Source organism: Trachemys scripta, chromosome 3 (genome assembly GCF_013100865.1).
Source record: "Trachemys scripta elegans isolate TJP31775 chromosome 3, CAS_Tse_1.0, whole genome shotgun sequence".
NCBI lineage: Eukaryota > Metazoa > Chordata > Testudines > Emydidae > Trachemys > Trachemys scripta.
The window spans coordinates 174,201,634-174,223,348 of NC_048300.1; the positions used below are offsets into that span (position 1 = coordinate 174,201,634).

The window sequence follows — 21,715 nt, forward strand, 5'->3', positions numbered from 1 at the left end:
ATGAAAGAGTTTTAGAGCAATTGAATGAAATGTCAGTTGGATGCCAGCAGCAGGGTTTCTTGTCGTGATTAATGAGATATTTGGGCATTTCATTTTGCAGGAGCTACCTGAAACACAAGTCTTATCTAAGAGCTATTTCTTTGGATGTGCTTTAATAAATTAACATTAATGTCACTTACTTAATTACTCTTAACAAATTGGTTACACAACTGCAGGTTTATATTTGGGTTTGGCACATTAAGAATCCATTTGAAAAGCTCAGACACTGAAGAATAATTGCATTTTAATGCATTGCATGTTACTTTTCTAAAATAATCTGAACTAAAAGATGGGTTTGAAGTCCCCTAAGGTAACCTATAATTTGTTGAATGCAAAGGCCTATTGGAGTATAGAGCTTTTGAAGTTAATATCAAATGAATTTCATTCTAATTGCAATAAATCTCTCTTCTCCTCACATAAGGAAGTAGTGATATTCCAGTAAATGGAATCAACACAGCCTTTATTATTAGTTTAGCATTTATATTGCAGTAGCAACTAGAGGCATCCACCAGGTCAAGACCCCTTGCACTAGGCAAAACACAAACATGTAGTAAATTACAGTCCCTGCCCCAAAGAGCTCTTAAATTGATCCCCCTACTAATAGTGTGTTTGTGGTCACCTTGTGAGGATAACTTTGGAGTTTCTGATTACCTCAGACCAGTCCTAAATCTCTGGTTATTTGCATGCCTGGATCCTGATTCCACAGTCTCCTTGCCGCACTGCTCATTGGGGTATAACGGGGTCGGCAACCTTTCAGAAGTGGTGTGCCGAGTTTTCATTTATTCACTCTAATGTAAGGTTTCGTGTGCCAGTAATACATTTTTAATGGTTTTTAGAAGGTCACTTTCTATAAGTCTGTAATATATAACTAAACTATTGTTGTATGTAAAGTAAATAAGGTTTTTAAAATGTTTAAGAAGCTTCATTTAAAATTAAATTTAAAATGCAGAGCCCCCCAGGCCGATGGCCAGGACCCGGGCAGTGTGAGTGCCACTGAAAATCAGCTTGCGTGTCGCCTTCAGCATGTGTGCCGCAGGTTGCCTACCCCTGGGGTATAAAAACCACAGAGAGTGATTTTGTTCATATTCACAGAAATGTGTGAAGAAATTTTGTGTCCAAAGATCAGTCAGTTTCAGGTGGAGGATTCTTCACAGAGCAGTGGCTGATCCCAGTCAACTCTCTCCTAAAGCTAGCCACACATCCCTGTCCACACTGCACAGAGTTCACCACAGAAGGGTTAGAAACAATTACAGTGTCAATGGTGGGAGAATGCTACCAGTGCCCTTTCCTCTTCCTGCCGATATCACTCTCCACAGGTTTCTCACAGTTTCGGTCCCTTCCATGTTACCCAGTAGATGCCATGCTGTAGGGCCGAACTAATTCAGTGAACATCACTTACCTCTGAACACAGGGCTGTTGAAACACAGGGTGTCAGGTGTTTGACACCTGCATAAAGATGGAGAGTTGTGTTGCTGACTCACCTTGGCAGCCAGAGCAGGTGTGTCATGTACGTTCCAACCATGATGTATAGAGAAGTTTTGAATCTCTGTAGCATGGATGAGAATGAGGGGCAGGCAACAGAGAATCTACAGGGAGAAAAACATTAGGAAAATAGCCAAGCTCAGGCTGAGGTTTTCAGTCACTGTTTCTGTTTAAGTTAATAATGAAAGAAACCCTGGGAAGAGAGTAAGATTGGACAGCCTTTGGAGGATGGTGGAAATGCCATGTTTTAACCGTTGTCAAGAAGTTTGGGGGGGCTCTAGAGAAATGAAGGTTCCCATTGCTTGTTATGCAATGGCCTGCTATCTGAGCTCCCACACAGCTCTCCAGTCTCCCCTTCCCCAGCCCTGTAGCCAACATTCGATTCAGTGGGGGGATGGTCCCCTGGCTTCCCAGGCTACAAGATCTCCCTTTCTTTCCCTCCCCTCCCATGGCCAGCTGCCTGTCACTCTCAGAGTTGATGAGGTTGCAGGAGGAAGGGGAAAATGCTGAGATCTGCCTACCCAACCACCTCCTTGAGCCACCAGTTTTTGAGGTGGGGAGTGAAGAAATGGTGATCATGCCTGCATTTCCCCCGTGTATCTGAGGCTATTCTTGGTTTCTGCCCTTAAACAGCCTCTCAGATGCTGCTGCTGTTGCCTCATGATCTGATTCAGAGCTTGTTGAACTCAATGGAAGGGCTCCCACAGACTTCAGGAGATAGTAACTCTTAGCAGGTGATGAGGCCTCTAGAAGGGAAAAGGGAAGGGGGGAAAGGTTCATACAGGGCCAGAAGCATTACATTAAAATAATTGGCTTCTTAAACTGGACTGATTTTGTTCACTCTAATCCGCCCTTCTCTGCAGTGGCCTGACCCACCCCTTAAAATGCAGCAGAGTAGAAAGTATGGTTGTGTTCCCTGCCCTGTGCATACAGACTCATTTGAGTATGAATATGTGGAGCAGAGTGTGTTTGAAATACAGATGGAGAGGAAGTACTGGTAGCTGCAAACTTGCAGTTAGCTAGAGAGGTGCCCTGTGTCTCTAAATGGCTGCTGCTTTAGTGTCTGCCAGTTTAGTTTCAGCATTTTGGAAGCAAGTTGGGGATGTGTCAAAGGAACAGAGCAAACTTTGTGACTGAGTGACTAGACATAATGCTAGTGGGCTGGAATGTTTGTGGTTTCCAACAAAACAGAAGCAGCTAATGATATCAGCAGAGTTTTCCGTTGAACCTGGTGTGTTTTATTAATGAGCAGCTGGTTGGTTTTTGTTTCGAAGCAGTAAGCCGCAGAGCAGGATGTGGATTTTTTATTGCTTAGGCTGTGTGGAAGGTAAATGGAATACAAATAAAATGCAGTTGAATTCAGTTATTGATAATCCTCTGAAGTATTGCAGTTATTTTTGGTGACCCTTCACATTTTTTAGGTTTTGGTGCATGAACTGAGCTTTTGCTGCCTGCAAAGTGCTTACTCGTTATCAGATGTCTTATCTCACTGCATTTGTTGTGTCACGTCTTGGTGTTCCGCTTGTCTTGTTTCTCAATGTAGGTAGGGCACAGTACTGCACACATACAATGCATGACCTGGTCTGCTCGTAGTCACTGCATGCACTTTGCACTCACTTAGTAGTGGTGTAAATGACTATACAAAGCAACGTAGAATTAGGTCCTTAATTTAGGCTAAGAGTAAATTGAATCACGAGTGTACAAACCTTTTTAATGTAGCAATGTGAGAGATTCTGGTAGGTTTTTGTACGTTAGTGCATGTTCTTGAACTCTTACCAATGTCTATACAAATGAGGCATAACATTGCACAGAACTTCGATTTGCAAAAGCTGATGATGCTGCAAACGAAGAACCTCCTTTGTCATAATAAAGAGCTGGCAGTATTAAGGTTTGTCTAAAGTACAGATTATGTCGGTATAACATATGTCGCTCAGGGGGCTGAGTAAGCCACACCCCGAGCGATGTAAGTTACACCGACCTCCGTGCCGGTGGGGACTGCGCTATGTTGGCAGGAGAGCGTCTCCTGCCAACATAGCTACAGCCTCTCACAGTATAGACCAGAGGTTCTCAAACTGAGGGTCGGGACCTCTCAGAGAGTCGCGAGGTTATGACCTGGGGTGGGGGGTCACGAGCTGTCAGCCTCCATCCCAAACCCCGCTTCACCTCCAGCATTTATAATAGTGTTAAATATTTAAAAAATGTTTTTAATTTATAAGGGGGGGGTCGCACTCAGAGGCTTGCTGTATGAAAGGGGTCATCACTACAAAAGTTTGAGAACCGCTGGTATAGACCGTCGGCATAGAGCATCTTCACCAGATGCGCTACAGCGCTTCTAGTGTAGACTAGCCCTTAGTCAGCAGGTTGATGGTGTTACCAGATTTGCCCATTACTTTGGGGTATGCTCATTTATTCGGGTTACTACTCTGGGGAAGGGGGTTCTGTAATCCTGTCAATGTACTGCTTGTGTCACTTGTGTTTACATATGGAGCTCTACTTCTCCCTTCTGCAAGTCCCCTCCCAATGGAGCTATCTTGCAGGACCTAGGGTCCCTAGGGCTGGGTTACTCCCACCCCAGAACCAGATGAACACCCACACGTACATTAACAGAGCAAGTCTGAGCGGACCGGGTCAATCAGCACTGTCAAGCTGACCCCCTTATATGTCTCTGGACTCACTGGGCTGGAGGAAGCAGCACTTTCAAGCTGTCTCTCCTTATATGCCCCTGGGCTCCATGGACTGGGTCAAGCAGCATTTTCAAGCTGTTACCCTTATGCGTCCCAAATTCAGCACGTCCCTATCCCCACTCCCCCAACACAATTATACTGGCAGTAACCTACTCGATGAGCAAACCCCACAGTATTTTGGGCGCTGCAGGGATCTTTAGCTTAGGTAAAAGAAGCGTTGCTGTAGAGTGAATGGGGGAAGCTAAAAACACAAATGAGTAAAGTTCAGCAAGAGAGAGAGAAGCAACCAACTTAACCACAGAAGTTATTTATTGAATAATAGTAATAACTACACAAGGACTAAACCAACATAACATACATGATTAAAGGGTTAATACCTAAGGTAGAAAGGAAAACCGAGAGAGAGGCTTGAACTCACTCCATGAGGCTTGAACTGGTCAGGGTTCCCAGATGATGGTGGTAGCTGAGGGTTCTGAATGCTGGAGACAGGCAGAGCCCCCAGCACGATCAGTCAGGAGATGGAGTTCCAGTGGAACTGATGCATAGTGTGGATCTAAGCATCAGAACCCTGACTAGAGGGTGAGTAGGGATTTTTGTAGAGAAATTACAGTGGTTCAAGGGAGAACACTAGATTTGTTTATAGGTAAGCTGATGACTCAAGGGTTTTCTTTAGACTAGACAATAGGAGCTGATCACTCTTGGCTATGGATGGTGTTTTCTTCCAGGGAGCTCACAATGCAACTAGGCTGCTTCAGTATTTGGATATCAATTAAGGATTCATTACTAGAATTGGTCTGATAATTGCTGAGCTGGGTGTGTGCAGACATAGGTTCATTAGCATCTGGAGCAGAGATTCCCATGATGCAGTGCTTCCCTGCTTTTTCTGGTCCCAGAATTCAGTGTGGTTCTCTGTTCTCCATTCTTTATGTAAATTGAGATGTCTTCCTGTCCCATCTTTCATGCAGATGAGGCTAGGGGAGTTGTCTCTGCTCTCCATTCTGTATGCTAATGGAGATGTCTTAATCTTGTCACCCTTGTCAGGAGGGGTCTAGGTGTGTCTCCCAACGCCCTTCACTGCTCTCTGCAAGTTTTCTTCTTCTGATGGGTTTTGGTTTAAGCAGAGGCTGGGGCGGGGGATGTCTTTCATGAGTCCGGCTGGATACTGCACCCTGGTTCCCCAGGAACACAGAGGTGTCTGGTATCAAGTCAGTCTCCGTGGTATGTAGCTAAGTGTGTGTTTGCTAACCTTGAGCTCCTCTGTCTTCTCAGTTAGTGGTTGATATTGCTGGGTAACCGAGAGGCTGAGGATGGTAAGAGGGGAAAACGTTTATGTTACTGACTGTTTTTATAAGAGTGTATTGAGCACCTTTCAAAGAAATAGAGGATCATAAAAGATTAGGGTTGGAAGAGATCTCAGGAGGTCATCTACTCCAATACCCTGCTCAAAGCAGGATCAACCCCAACTAACTCATCCCAGCCAGGGCTTTGTCAAGCCAGGCCGTAAAAACCTAAGGATAGATATTCCACCACCTCCCGAGGTAACCCATTCCAGTGCTTCACCACCCTCCTAGTGAAATAGTTTTTCCTAATATCCAACCTAGACCTCTCCCACTGCAACTTGAGACCATTGCTCCTTGTTTTGTCATCTGCCACCACTGAGAACAGCCTAGCTCCATGCAGGGGTGGCAGGTTTGTATAATTTTTGCTGGTGCCCAGAACGGATCCAAGTCCCGCCCCTCCCCGCCCAAGGCTCTGGGACGGAGTTTGGGTGCAGAGCGGGTGTGGGGTGCAGGCTCTGGGAAGAAGCTTGGGTGCAGGAGGAGTGCGGGCTCTGGGACGGAGTTTGGGTGCAGGCTCTGGGTTCAGGCAGGGGGTGCAGGAGGAGGTGTGGGGTGCAGGCTCTGGGAGAGAGTTCAGGTGTGGAAGGGGTGAAGGCTCTGGGAGGGAGGTTGGGTGCAGGCTCTGGGCTGGGACATGGGGTTGGGGTATGGGGGGGCTTGGGGTGCTGGGTGTGGGAGGGGGTTTGGGTGCTGGGTGCGGGCTCTGGGCTGGGACAGAGAGTTGGGGTGTTGGGCTGGGAATGAAGAGTTTGGGGTGCAGCAGGCAGGCTGTCCTGGGGCTAGGGTGGGAAGCCAGAGAGGACGACTTCCCCCCCAGCCCTCTCCCCACCAGCAGCAGTGAGCTCCAGGGGAGTGGGGCCCTCCCCGGCATGACACTCACCCAACCCTCTCCCCCCACCCCCAGGCTGCTGCTCAGGAGGTCTAGCCAGGATAAGCCCCCCACCTCGGAGTCGCCTGCTGGGGGGGGACACTGGCATGCGCCTCCTCCCTCTGCAAGCACAGCACCGGCCTTAGCCTGCCCCCAGTGCCACTCTCTTGTAGCCAGCTGCAGGGAGCAGCCGCCAGGCAGGGACGCTCCGGGGGGAGGCACACGGGGACAGCAGGAGGGGCCGAGGGAAAGACCCGACTCCGAACATTGGTGGAGCCTGGCCCCCCAGGCCCTGATTTTGCTGGAGCACGGGCCCATACAACTTGCCGCCCCTGGCTCCATCCTCTTTGGAACCCCCCTTCAGGTAGTTGAAGGCTGCTATCAAATCCCCCCTCACTCTTCTCTTCTGCAGACTAAATAAGCCCAGTTCCCTCAACCTCTCCTCATAAGTCACGTGCCCCAACCTCCTAATAATTTTCGTTGCCCTCTGCTGGGCTCTCTTCAATTTGTCCACATCCTTCCTGTAGTGAGGGGGCCAAAACCACGCAATACTCCAGATGTGGCCTCACTAGTGCCGAATAGAGGGGAATAATTACTTCCCTCGGTCTGCCGACAATGCTCCTACTAATGCAGCCCAATATGCCGTTAGCCTTCTTGGCAACAAGGGCACACTGCTGATTCATATCCAGCTTCTCATCCACTGTAATCCTCAGATCCTTTTCTGCGGAACTGCCGCTAAGCCAGTCAGTCCCCAGCCTGTAGCAGTGCATGGGATTCTTCCATCCTAAGTGCAGGACTCTGCACTTTCCTTGTTGAACCTCATCAGATTTCTTCTAGCCCAATCCTCCAATTTATCTAGGTCAGTGGTTCTCAAACTTTTTTTTTCACGGGCCACTTGAAAATTACTGAGGGTCTCGGCGGACCACTTAATGATCTTTCCAAATGTTTGTACTATTAGCTAACTACTGTAAAGCACTTCCGATAAAAGTGCTATATAAAAAAACTTAATAAGAATAATCTTTTTTTATTCTACAAATAAAAGCACACAACTCATATTTTAATATCAGTAGTCTTACCTTTCTAATGTGATGGATGTGCCCTCTCTCCCCCGCCGTGGCAGCCCCTGAGCTGGGACTGGGAAGGAGGGGGGTCTCTCCCCGGCAGCCACAGCCCTGGAGCTTGGGAAAATCGCCTCTTTCTCTGGCTATCGCAGCCCTGCATATCCCAAATTCCCCTCACCCCACTGCCCCCTCCCACCTACCCTTGATTCTCCCCAAGGCCACCACCTCACCTTAGATGTGCATCTTCTCCAGGGTCCATCCACGTAATTAGTGGAGCCACGCTTGCGCGGCTCCTCTAATTAGGTGAGTGGCCCTTCATTCTCTTGTGTGCGGCTGGTATGGGTGAACACCTTCAGCTTGCTCCAAATGTCTACAAAGTACTGAAATAAACAAGTGACCAAAGCCATCATAGCACTAAGGCTCCCTCCTGTCTAATGGGCTGAGGATGTCTGTTGCACTCAGACCCTTCTTGAACACCTGATATAACCATGAGATTATTGAGATGCCTTTTTGCTCAGGTTGGGAATGTTACATTCTGAAGTACTGAGCACTATCATTGAATAAGCTCGTATAATAGCTGCAATCTGATTGACTCAACAGGGAGCCAGACCCTTGTCATTCTCCCATCATATGCATATGCCAGGCCATTGCAATCGCTTCAGCCAGATTGCAAACCCAGAAAGTATTTTGTTTTTAAAATCTCATTGTATAGGTTCCTAGGAACATTGTGAATTAAAATGTGTTTAAAAGAGCTGAATCACGTATGCCTTTCCTTCTCCTTCAGTGACCCGGCTGCTCATGCTGCCGCAACTGTGTTGGGAGAAGGGAGGAAAAGGTCTTCTGGGTTGATCCCATTAAATGTGGGGCCTGCTTTCAGTCCCGATCTCCCTGCAGCACTTCTGTCCTTTGTCCCTTCCCATCTCCCTCTGTTATTCCATCCTGCTTACGCTGTTTGAACACGGGTTCAAGCAATGCAAAGCATTCCGAAGGGCCTTGACTTGGCTCCAGCTCTGCTGAATGTCTCTGCTGCAGATCCGGGGCAGGAGCCTTTGATACTGATTGATGGTAGCAGTAAAGGGGGATAGTACTGCTTTAGGAGGAGATTTTCAAAGGCACTAGGAGGAGACGGGCGCTTTCAACTCCTATTGACTTAGGCACTGAACGCTCACTGTAACTGCCCTTTGTGTCTTTGATTTCGAACGGGAAGATTTTCAGTCTTTAAATATGGACATTTTTCAAGAGCTTTCTCCCCATTGCTTCCCGTGCTGGACCCTGGCCCAACCCAGTAATAGCAGCATGTCAGCCTGTGGCAGGGCTGTGTGTCAAAGGCTGGAAAAGCACATTGCAAGCTGGACTCAAGGGTCCCAAGCTGTGTAGCAGGGTAAGCTGTGGGGAGAGGAACATGATTGAGCAAGGAGGTATGCACAGGGTCACCCAAAACCACCCATTTCTTCTCTTCTCCATCCTCCAACCCTCCCTTGCCCCCCCCACCCCTCCACAGGCAGCATCAGCAACTGGGAGATCTTGGAAAAAGGGGAGGAGAGAGTGAAATCAGATATTTCTTTGACAGAGAAGGTTAATGAAATAGATAAGCACTTTCTTGTTTAAAGCTGTATGCAGATGCTTATATTTAACAGCCCAGTGCTCTCTGCAGTGCAGAAGTACTCTCTGCGGGGTGGCTTCATCAGTTGATATGTTTGTACTTCTTGGATGTCCACATATCAATACCCATCTTTCCACTGCATTACTTGTTTACAGTCCATGAGCGTTACATATCAATTGGAGTTCAGTCGTGGCACAGAAGGTGACGTGCTTGCTCTTTTGTTTTACAGCTGTTAGATCCTAACCGAGAACAGCATGGGGAAGCAGAACAGTAAGCTGCGACCTGAGGTACTCCAGGATCTCCGGGAGAATACAGAATTCACAGACCATGAGCTTCAGGAGTGGTACAAAGGCTTCCTAAAAGATTGCCCCACGGGTCATTTGACTGTTGAGGAATTCAAAAAGATATATGCAAATTTTTTCCCCTATGGTGATGCATCGAAGTTTGCAGAGCACGTGTTCCGCACTTTTGATACCAACGGCGATGGGACGATTGACTTTAGGGAATTTATCATTGCGCTGAGCGTCACTTCTCGGGGAAAGCTCGAACAGAAGCTGAAATGGGCATTTAGCATGTATGATCTTGATGGCAATGGATATATCAGTCGTGGCGAAATGCTTGAAATTGTGCAGGTGAGGAATGGTCTCGTTTTGTAAAACTTACCTTTTGAAAAAATTACTGTTTGAATTAATATTGCTGGAACCACTTGCCTGCTGAGCTAGAGACTTCAGGTCTAGGTAGAGGTACACCCTACCAGCCGTTCTGCTAGCTGCTGGTACTTCAGAGGAGTTGCAGCCAGTGCATAGGTGCTGGAGCATGTTCCTGATGCAGTTCTTCGCACTGTCATTCCAAATGACACTGCAGAAAATAATTCTACCCACAAATTACAAATGTGTAGAGGCTCTGAGGAGAAATGGGCCTGAACCAAAACCCCAGTCACCTTGCCTGCCTCCCACCCCCTCCATTTGAGGTGTTCAAAATCGATACCAGATCTGGACTCAAATTTTGGAAACAGCCCCAAGGATTATAATGGATTGAACCATAATTCCAGCTATGAATGTAATATACTCTGACGTTCAAAATCTGTGGTTTGAGCCCTCCCGTGCTTTTAAAGTGGAAAGGCCTCTTGGTGCTCTCGGGCCGGGTCCTACTGGACAGGTGTCCAAACCACCATCATAGTTAACTTCTCTGAGTGCTTCAGCAAGTGTTGCCAGGAACAGAATTTAGCTGGAGCGTGAACAACTTTTCTCCCCCAAGAAATGGTTCCTCTAGAACACACTGGGGAGAAATTAAATTGGCAGGGGAGTTTGTCTTGCCCATGCTGTACCTCATGAGTTCAATGGATAATAGGTATTCAATTTAGTCAGTCCATTGCCTTTCCGTAGCATGGAAATGTAGCTACCTCCCAGCCCACTGTACACAAATAATTATTGAAGAGCAGTAAGTGCCTATGCAGGTGCATTAAAAGCCATCCTGAAGTAATGAGACCACTCCCCAGACTCAAATGGAAGGAAGGAAAATTACATGTGGGAACTTTTTTCCTATTTATTTTAGCTCTTGTATTTTAGTGTGTTAACTTAAATAGTGACTTGGCTACTAGATTGACTAACATAGCAGTTGTGTTGATTTTCTAAATCAGAAATAAATGCTGGAAAAAGCAGATCAAGTTTGTAATTCCTTTTATTTGTTTTGGTTTATAGGGGTTTTCAGCTGTCTGCCAAGGTCTGCTGAAGGCTTAAATTCCTTTCCTCAGTCCTGATGCTTTATAGCTTTTTTTCATTATTATTTTTTCTATATTTAGGCAATCTACAAAATGGTGTCATCTGTAATGAAAATGCCAGAAGATGAGTCCACTCCGGAGAAACGAACAGACAAAATCTTCAGACAGATGGACACAAACAATGATGGTATGATTTCCACCAGAAGTCCTTAATTAGGTCTTAAAAATAAACATGCATTGTCTGATACCATACTGATAACACTTAACTTTTAATTAAAAGAAAAAATTGCTTTCAGGGAGGCTTCAGTTCTGTCTGTCATCTCACAGTGGTGTCAGTCACAGGAACATCTGAGTGCCTGTTGTCTGTAACCAAATAAAATAAAGGAGAATGAGCCTTTGTGTTTGTAGAAACCAATAAGGTCCCTATTTTCCAGACTTGTACTGATCTTTTTTGTAAAAAGGCGTGGCCCTTTATTTGCGACACTCACCCTTTCAGACAGTCTATCTGCTGACAAACCAAGCTAGTGAAATTGGCAGCAAGCTAAGTGCATGTGCATCAGAAGTAAGATCTGTCCCCAGGCTTGGTTTGCTGGATGTTGCTACGCTGCCTTGCCCTCTGATCTCTTCCTTCATACACACCTGTGTGTGAAATCTTTTCTCAAACCTTATCTGCCCTCCACCCGTGGAATCAGGCACCCTACCCTGTTGGACTCCAGGCAGCTCAGCTGCATGGCCATCTGTCTGTAGAACACTGAGAGCAGCCCTGCTTCTCCACCTTGCCTTTGCACTGTCAATGGGTAACAAATTGTGGTATGGCACAGGAAAGGCAAATGGGAGCCTCGCTCTGGAGGGCAAAAGAAAAGGCAGACTGTGAGTGGGGCAGAGTGATGGCAAAATGGTAACAGAGGCAGGGAGAAGCTAGATTGTAGAATGAGCAAGAGGGAAATAGAACAAAGAATAGAAACGGGAGGAGGAGTATGAAGCCAGAGAGAGAACACAGATACAGGGTGGCAAATACAGTGAATGAGGAGGGGACTGGTAGAGAAGAATAAGGGGCTGCTGGGGGCCAGTAGTGTGCTTTCACCCCCAGCTTGTATACTGCAAGAGGAGAGGATGGCAGGTAGTGTGGGGGAGGGGGTTCTTGCCTGAGGAGAGGCGAAGAGAAGATTGAGGACCCTCTTCTCCCTTGCTGCGTCTCCAAATGCGGCCTGCTCACCTCTCCTATGCCTGTCCAGCTTGTTCCCTGTGCCAGCTCCGTGACCAGAGTGCCCTCATTTTTCCCTTTGCAAAAATCACCCTGCTCCTATGAGGGCCTGTGCCCAAATCAATCTCATGCAGTGTTTTACAGGGCAGTACCTGAGTAACTGCTTCTGCAAACATCCTAGTTGCATGTTGCATAGAGCCATCTTATGTCATCCATCTAAGTAGTCCTTGCCAGTAGAACCAAGTCAGAGCTATGCTTAAAATTGTATTCAGTGACCCAGGCATCTCGGACTATGGCCCACTGTAATTGTTGGGAGAGTGGCAGCCTGAATAGATGCATCTGCCTACTTAGAGGGGAGGCAAAGCTGCTAGCCACTTTACTGCCTCTCTCTTCCCCCCACTCTTTTTTTCCTGTTCAGTTTCATCTCCTGCTGCTGTCTCTGGCAATCTGTTCCACCGCGTCGTTATCTTTTTGTGTGAAAAGGCTCCTCTGAAACTTCTATAGTTTCAGTGCCTTCAGCTCGTGCTTCAGTGCCTTCAACTGGGAAGGTACAAACTAGGGACAAAGTCTGGCTCTCCTTATAATTCCCTCCTGTGAGGCTACTCGCATGCACGAGGAGAGCCAGATTTGGCCTCAGCTTTGTACCTCCATTCTTTTCTCAGCCCTGCAGTCTTACATTCCTGCTTTATGCATCTTTAGATTTTTCTAGCTCCATTCAGCTGTAGAAGTGATCATGTAGGTCCAGATTTTTTTTGGAAGGCAGGGGTTTGTGCTTGCAAAATTGTGCCTCTGAAAATCTGGCCCTGAACTGCACTTTCTAATGCCGCATTATCCAAACCCAGAACTTAGATCTATGGTTTGCATAGAAAAGCTTTGATGGCCCAGGAATACAACAGTGGGCAGTGAGAGTAGGGAGCTGTGGGGGATGCTGTTGGGATGATGTGCCTAACTCAGAGAGTTATCAAACTTGCAACCTTTGCCTCCGTGGTCCTGGCGCTGCTGATTCTCACTGCCCCGCCCCAAAAGCTGCTGCAGGTTTGTTTTTGTTACATCAAGAGATCGCTTCATTGCAATATGTACCACGTTTGGAGGCAATACCAATATTGCAGTTTGTGTAACCATGTGATAAATTAATTTACCAGACACCTTTAGCCACCCCCTCTGCCCACTAACTCATCTCCCCAGACTGAAACTGGGAAATAGAATCAATTGTTTTCCCCCATCACCCTGCCAAGGAAATGTTTCCACCTTGTCCCATCAGTTGTGAAATTTTCCCTGTAAACTACCTTGGTTAGAGGCCCAAGATGGGCAGCCTTCAGTCTTGGGTCTGCGACAGCTCTTAGGGTATATCTGCATAGCAAAGGTAGTACACAGGCTAGCCCTACCCAAGCTAGCTTGAATCCAGCTAGGATGGCTAACAATAGCAGTGAAGACAGCACAGTGCTGGCTTCGGAGCAAGCTGGCAAGCAAAGTACGTACAGGGTCTGTGCCACCAGGCTTGTGCTACCCAAGCTGAAGCCCATGCTGCACTGTCTTCGTTGCTTTTGTTACTCGTGCTAGCTGGACTCACGTTGGCTCGTGTAGGCTCACTCACTTGTGGCTTTTGCTGTGCAGACATGCCCTTCAAGAGTTTAAAATCTGATATTTCAGGGTGCAACGGAGTAGACACGGGAGCTTTTGCCTATTGGAAAAGGAGAGGTGTTCAGTTTCTCAGTGGGACCCAGCAGTTGCTTCTAGCCCTGAAAAGGCCTGAGATATCTGACTTTTAAAGTTATGACTCTTTGGTGTAGAAAGGGGGAGGGATAGCTCAGTGGTTTGAGCATTGGTCTGCTAAACCCAGGGTTGTGAGTTCAATCCTTGAGGGGGCCACTTGGGGATCTGGGGCAAAATCAGTACTTGGTCCTGCTAGTGAAGGCAGGGGGCTGGACTCGATGACCTTTCAAGGTCCCTTCCAGTTCTAGGAGATGGGATATCTCCATTAATTATTATTATTTTATTATTATTAAAGCTGTTCTGTCTTAGCCCTGATCTACACTAGGGGGGAATCGATCTAAGTTACGCAACTTCACCTACGTTATTCACGTAGCTGAAGTCGATGTACTTAGATCGACTTACCGTGGTGTCTTCACCGCAGTGAGTCGACTGCTGCCACTCCCCTGTTGACTCTGCCTGCGCCTCTCCTGGCGCTGGAGTACAGGAGTCGACAGGAGAGAGCTCGGGGGTTGATTAGTCTACACACGATAAGACTTGATAAATCGATCCCCACTGGATCGATCACTGCCCGCCGATCCAGCGGGTAATGTAGATACCCTTAGAGATTTTTATGGCTCCCTCTGAGTCATGTTCTGTTGAACTGACAGTAGATAGAGCCCTGGGGTAAAATCCTGGCTTTGCTGAGATCCACAGGAGTTTTGCCATTGACTTCAATGGGGCCAGGATTTCACTCTTTGGCTCTACGTGTGGAGGGATACAAAACTAAAACATGTAAAGTAGTCCTTCTGTGACATGTGGCATGCAGAGATACGTGATAGGGCAATGTGGCAAAACCTGGAATATATAGTTTCATTAAAGCAATTCCATATCTAGCAAAATGTCACTCCTGTAAGTAATGTATTGCTAAGCAATGTACATACTGAGAGCTGTAATGGAGCAGTGCTTACATTTCAACCCCTCTAGCTGTCCCTCCTGCATTATCAGACGAGAGAGCGGAGAATAGCACCTTGTGTGTGTGCGCTTCATTGATGGGACTTGAATGGCTTCTCATTGTCTGCTGTGCCGTGGGGCAATGCTGCCAGATTTTGCTTTGTACTGTACTTTGTTCTGGAGTGTTGCACACAAACAAAATCAACTTGTGCCAAGTTTTGTGAAAACTTTGACTAGCAAAAATTCTTCTCAGAAATGTCAGTGTTTTAACAAAAAACAGCTTGCCCAGTATATAAGTGCCTTGTCTTGCTTTGGGCCCTTGCATATCTCTGCTCTCCTGGCACATGACATACCTTGGTCAGGTGAGCTAATGCTGGCGCATGACCATTGAATCCGGTCCTTGTCCCCACAATAGGCTGAGACCATCTCTATATGCATTTTCTGTAATATTTTTAATAAAAGCAAATGTTGTAACACATCTGCTCCCTCCCATGGCCTTACACTTGTAGCAAAAGGGATAATGAGCAAAAGTCAAATGCAAAATCTGAATCTGTGGTAGGAAGCTTCCATTTGGAACAATAAAATGTATGTTAGTCTTTAAAAAAAACACACAGTAAAAATAGAGTGTGAGAACAGTGAGAACAGATGCATCTGTAATTCATTGAGACGCTCTGATACTCTGGGAATGAGTGTTGTAGGAAGAAAAATTGTAAATAATACCGTACTCTGGAGTATGTAACTAAACACATGAAAGGAGCAATTAAAAACAAAAAAAAGCAATATGAGCTAAAAGCAGTGCTAAATGTTAGAGAATATAACCTAAGGGGTGGAACTGAAACGTGATGAGGTGGTTCTCACAATGGAATGTTTGTTTGAGTATGTTCATTGTACGTGGGTTTAAAATCTCAGCTGAGGATCTAAGCTAAAATCTACTTCCTAATACATGTGCAGTATGATTGGGGCTTCGGTATAAGTGATCACATAAGATTATGCAAAATGTGCCACGCTGTTCTCCAAAGAGTTTATTTTCTCTTGGCAAAATAAAAATATGTGGTGGTTATTTCTATAATGGGGGCAATTTAAATGGGTAAGAATTGCCATGGAATGTTGTGGTATATAATTATTATATGAAATACTTCATACAGATGTAATGTAAATGGACATGACTGACAAAATATTTTGTGTAATAGACAATCCCAGTAGCAAATATTTTTATTAAAAAGTATAAAACCTGCTGATTAAACAAATTACATGTATAAGAAACTTCTTTTACAGAGTATTTAGGTCATTAGCATCTACTAATAACTATCCCAGACCTACAACTTTAGACATGTAAGTAGGTTCATTGAATTCAGGACTGTTCTAAACTTTGCCAGCTTGTAATAAACCTCCAGATTATAAAAGCCAGAAGGCATTTCAGGAATTCAGCATGCTTCAGTCACCCGAGGTTACATTGACTCAAGGGGGGAATCATCGGGCCCAGTGAAATCATCCTAGAAAGAGCCATTTCATTTCTCATAAATGTTTTGTTGCTTATTTCTCTTCATCTGTGGGTGTGTAACATACTATACAAGAGAATACCATTGCACATGCATCAGATGCAAAATATTGATCAGAAAAATATAATTCTATTTCAATACTGTTGTTCAAATTACAGTTAATGAAGGCGATCCTGAAAGCCTCTGTAGGCAGCACTTGTACTGAGCTCAGTGGAAGTTCCACCAGCCCAGGGCTTGTAGGTGTGGTCCCAGAGTGAAACTGTTATAAGAGAGCAGTTCTAGACTTTTCAGCAATGATGGCTAACAAATAATTACAAGCGGTGCAAACTCTGGTCGTTTTGATTAATGGGCATTCACACCTTTGTGAGTTTCAAGTTTTAGAAGCCAGTCAGAGCCACAGATTTTTTTTCATGGTTTTCAACCCTAACCCCATACATCAGCCCAAATTGTTGAAGTTGGCCCAAGTTTCAGGTTTGTAACAAAGCCTGAAAAATTAATTTGTAGGGGTCTGATTGCAAAGGTTTTGCCCAGCTCAGCAAACAGGGCATCGCTTCACAGGGCCGGCTCCAGGATTTTTGCCGCCCCAAGCAGCAAAAAGAAAAAAAGTGTGTGGGGGGGAAGCCGCGATCGCAATCTGCTCTACCGCCGCCGCTTCAGCCTTCAGCGGCAATTGGGCGGCGGGTCCTTCGCTCCCAGAGGGAGTGAGGGACCCGCCGCAGAAGAGCCGGACATGCCGCCCCACACACCTGCTTGCTGGGCTGGTGCCTGGAGCCGGCCCTGTCGCTTCAGCATCTCTCAAGGCCTGTTTTTTGTACCACAGCACAACTGACCATAGCAATAATTAACAAATGTAGAATAAACTACATCACGGTGCCCAGTGTTAGGGACACTGTTACATGATCGCCTATCAGTGCATATGGTGCAAATATCCTGGGTTCTGTGTGGTTTAAAATCTCACCCTTGATTGAAGCACTATTTCTAGACTAGTTTGTGTGTATCTTTAATGAATGTTTGTACTCCAGTTTTGTATTAAGCCAGTTCTCTGCTTAAATTATTGATCTAAGGTGGCATTATTAGTACGATTGTTTTAACTTGATAATGTCCCTGTTTAATGTCAAATGTAAAGTAAAATATTAGATTCGTTTACTTGAAAAAATAGTGCATCCTGGTTTGAGGAGGAAGGGAGTGCTTGGTTCCCCTGCACTGCAGCCAGTTTCACCCTAAATCCACTTGCAGTAGGATATGTGTGTTTTTAAGCTTTCTGTGAAGGTTTTATTTTTAAGCTCTGTTTGATCTTGCAATGCAAGTGACTTGTTTTTGTTTTCTCCTTTCAAGGTAAACTGTCCCTGGAAGAGTTTATTAAAGGTGCCAAGAGTGATCCCTCTATTGTGCGATTGTTACAATGTGATCCAAGCAGTGCAAGTCAATTCTAATTAAACTCTGGACAGTTTGCAAAGAAACTGCTGGCTTGTTGTTCAAGCTTTGCTCGCAAATGGATGCCTTCTCAATCATTCCTCAACTTGCTAGTGGATAAGATTCCATTGCCAGATTGTGTGTGTGTGTGCGCGCGCGCACGTGCGTGTATCAGAGTGAGGACTGCCTCACTCCTCTCACTAACATGAGTGCAATGTTCCTTTTGCAGTTCTGTTTTTCTCCCTGTTCCTCCCCTCCAATGTTACCACTCACTCTACACCATTAATGTAATTGAAAGGTATGTTTACATGCAGATACAAAGAGTTCAAATTTCTGGTGAAAGATCCCATCTTTTAGTCAGTAAGACGATGATATTCTAGTAGCCCTAAGAAGATACTAGATAGAATTTTTATCCAACATAGCAGATGGTAGGTCATCATTTTTGAAGCAAAATGTGAACTGAATGGAGTAGAAAGAAGAAGAGAAAAGCTTTTCTGGGCATGGTTCCAAATTGTCTGTGCTTTTGAGGAAAATTGCTTGCACTTATCTAATTGTCTTTCTTTTAATATATATATATATATATATATATATATAGTGAAGTAAAATTTTAATATGTAGGTCAGGTATTTATGCATAAAGTAGAATTCAAGCTTAATTTCTTCTTGTTGTCCGTGATTTATTCAAATCTTGAAGATTGTTTTTGAGATATTTATGCATTAGCAAATTGCTGTTAAAAAAAAATGCATGACTAGCAATTTGTGGCTATTTCACTCTGTTTAATTACTGTATGCAAATATTTGTTCATTTTTACTGTTGACCGTTCCAGCGTTTACTGTATTAACAAAAGAATAAAAGGAATAATCCTCATTTTGTATTTCTCGGTGGAGTCCCACTTAGTGGTGGTTGCAGCGATTAACTGGCTTTTGAGTGACATGAGGTGATGTGACTCACGCTGTTGTTCTAAACTTTGCTATGCTCGCCATTCTTTTGCTGTCAATATGTTAATAGTCTTGTGCAATTCAGTGTTATTTAATATCTGCCTAATGCCAAGAAATATTAATTGAAATAAAAGACTACTTTTCTTGTCAATAACTGTCTTATTTTAACCAGTGGTACAAGTTACTGTTCCATAGTTGTGCATGTGATGAATACAGTCAGGACAAGAATACTGAAAGCTTTCCTGCCCTTCCTTTCCTTACATCTCCTCATCTAGGGGAGGGGAGGCGACCTAGTCCCCACTGTCCTTCCATCCTTGACGTCTCTGCTGAGATTAGCCAGCAAACAAGAGTATTTTAGTGCCCACTACGTTGATGGTCCTTGGGAACCCTTCCCCAAAGGAAACTAGACTGAGACTATGACACAGTGATTTCACACAGTCCACTGAAGAGCTGATCGCTCCAAGTCACCGCTGGCCTAGGCTGGACTTAGAGTTGGCTGGTAGATAAAGCATCAGGTACTAGAAGTCAGGAAACTTGGGTTCTATCTCTGGCTTCTGCCATTGACTCGCTGTGTGAGTTCCTGCTTCTCTCTGTACCTAAAAAGCACTGTATTTGTGCTTAGTGTTACTAGTATTGTTTATTAACATAATGGTGTGAGGCTCTATGTCCTATTACCAGTGTGCTGTGCCATCCAGTCCCCCAACAATCCTGCAGCTAAGTAATGCAGCCTTTTTTATTGGACCAAAAATACTATGTCAAGTTCCTTTCCAGTATACAGAGGATTTGTGCAGCCAGAAGAACCTTTCAGCGAGGTATGTGCCACTGAAACAATGTCTGGCATCAATGACGTAATATGCAAAGCTTTCCTAGACCCATGTTTATAAAGCACATGCTGAAGTACAGCAAAGTGCTTAAGCATCTATTTAAGTCCCCTTCAAGTCAATGGGGACTTTAGTGTGTGCCTAAAGTTAAACATGTCCATAAGTGTTTAGTTGAATAGACAAAGTTTGCGGAAGCAGGATCCAAGATGGCAGCAATTAGGTGTTAGTATGCACTTTCACTGTAAAAATAAATTGGGAAAGAGCCGCTTCCAATACCCAATCAGAGATACTGCTGGATGAAATTTGGCATAACGTGACCTTTTACCAAACCTGAGACTGAGAAATGTCTCCATGATTTTATTTTTTTTAAGGGAATTCAATTTGAACCTCTTAGAAAAACAAACATTCCCCTGTCACGCTGAAAGGAAAACTAACTAAAACCGATCTGTCTGCTTTTCCTTGTTCACGCTGGAAGAAATGCTAAAAGTAAACCACATGACCGGTAACAAGTGAACAAAATGATGTTTGCAATTCTTCCAGTTTTAATAAGTGAAGATTGTAAGAGAGGAAAGAACTTGGGTTTTTTAATTAAAATTTTTCTCTTTTTAAAATCATTTAACAAAAAGAATTCTCACCGATGTTACAAATCACATCTTAGATTAGGTTTATTATCAGTAATTTTCACTCTGCAATAACTGTCCAAGTCAAGTGAAAAAACAAATAACTAAACAGTTTCATACTTGTTTTATAGTCTGTTTCTAGTCTATTTCACGGTCAAGTTCTCATGCACTAGAATGCTGCAGCATTTGAATTGTAAACCACTGTTGCATTAATGACATTTTTGCATGTAATTATAACTGAACATTGAGAGATACAAAGTTAGAGTTCTCACAGCAGCCATAGCTCAGGCAAATTGCACACATTAAAAATTTATACTGTGTAACTAAGCAGAATTATGCTAGTGAAGAGGACTATTTTTGAATTCCCTCTGTTTTGTGTGATTTTTAAAATATGTTGGTTATGTGTTTAGTCAAATATCACAAAATAATTTTGTAAGGATCAGGTAACCAAAATTATTTTATTAGGATCTGACAAATATCAGACTGGTGTGTGTTCCATTCATTCTTTCCTCTTATTGTCTTTTTCTTTGTTCTGCCATTGCACATTTCCTTCCCTTTCTGTTCCCAGATTTCTCCTTCTTTGTGAGGCCAATCAGACCTTAGAGATCATCAAAGAGAGAGACCTTCCTAGAGTGAGTCAAAAAATTTCTGCCTCACAATCTTTCCCGTGGAAAATGTCCATCTCCAAAACATTTTTTCAGTTGGAAAAATGAAAATTTGAGGTGACTTTTTGAAATAAAACATTTTTCATTTCAAAACTTTTCAGAATTTTTCATTCAGTGGAATTTTTCAATCTTTCAACTTTCCATCTTGATTCAGAACTAATTCCAAAATGTCAGACTTTCCCACCAGCTCTGCAAGTTTTGCAAGATTGCTGCAGCTTGATGGGATTCTGCCCAGCTACATTCAAACAGGGATTTTGTCCCATTCCCAGATTTTACTGGCTGCCTGAGCATGCTCTCTATTCCCCTCTAGCTCTCCCTGAAGTACCTTCCCTCTCCTTCCTCAGCATCATTTTCTCCCCTTCTTGCATCATCCTGATGCTTTTTCAGCCCCCTCCACCCATCACCTCTGCAGGCCCTCTGTGTCCCCTGTCACTAGTTTCCTGATTTATATGCACCAGCTACTATAGTACAATGTATTATGAGGATTTCAAAATCCCAGAGCTTCCCAGTCTTGTGCTACCTAGTGTACTCATCCCATTATAAATAATTCGTGTGACAATTCATCAGCTTAGCTGCAGACTCTATTATACGGTATTACTGCACGACACCTAGGTATGGTTGAAATTCCAGGGTGTTGGATACCGTGACCTGTAGAAAACCTTGAGAGCTACTAAATTATTTGGCAAATGATACAATATGTAATATGAGACCATTCTCTCATTCAACCTTAACTCTGCAGTGCTGACAGTTGTTGATGAAACATTAGATTAAAGAAAGGAATGGGTTTTGCATGTTTTTTATCATTATTGTTACATTCAGGACAAATTAGGTTAATACTATTTTCTGAGCAAATTGGCATTACGTGATCTTGCTAGGATTCTTCATATTTTTGCGCTGTAAAAAAAAAAAAAAAAAAAAAAAATGAGAAAAATATCTTGCGAGGGGGTAGTACAGACATTAGTTCTTTCAGAACATCAGCCCCCTTTCAGGTGTCTCCAGGTAGTGTTTTAAAGTGCTGATCCCCAGCCCTCTGAAAATCAAGCACCCTTCAGGTCTCCAGTTGGGCACTAAAAAATTGGCCATTTGTCACTTTTGAAAATCTTGGCCATGGTCGC

At 44.4% G+C, this 21,715-nt stretch overlaps 1 protein-coding gene across 3 annotated transcripts in view; it reads left to right on the forward strand.

Moving 5' to 3' along the window:
• Nucleotides 1-18,645, forward strand: part of HPCAL1 (hippocalcin like 1) — a 127,859-nt gene extending 109,214 nt beyond the window's left edge. For all 3 annotated transcript variants that reach the window (XM_034766504.1, XM_034766501.1, XM_034766502.1), the window contains 3 exons: nucleotides 9,307-9,709; nucleotides 10,879-10,984; nucleotides 17,479-18,645. In XM_034766504.1, the coding sequence (XP_034622395.1) occupies nucleotides 9,332-9,709; nucleotides 10,879-10,984; nucleotides 17,479-17,576 (582 nt within the window). In that variant the 5' untranslated portion in view covers nucleotides 9,307-9,331 and the 3' untranslated portion in view covers nucleotides 17,577-18,645. The remainder of the gene's footprint in view (nucleotides 1-9,306; nucleotides 9,710-10,878; nucleotides 10,985-17,478) is intronic.
• Nucleotides 18,646-21,715: the final 3,070 nt, after the last annotated feature.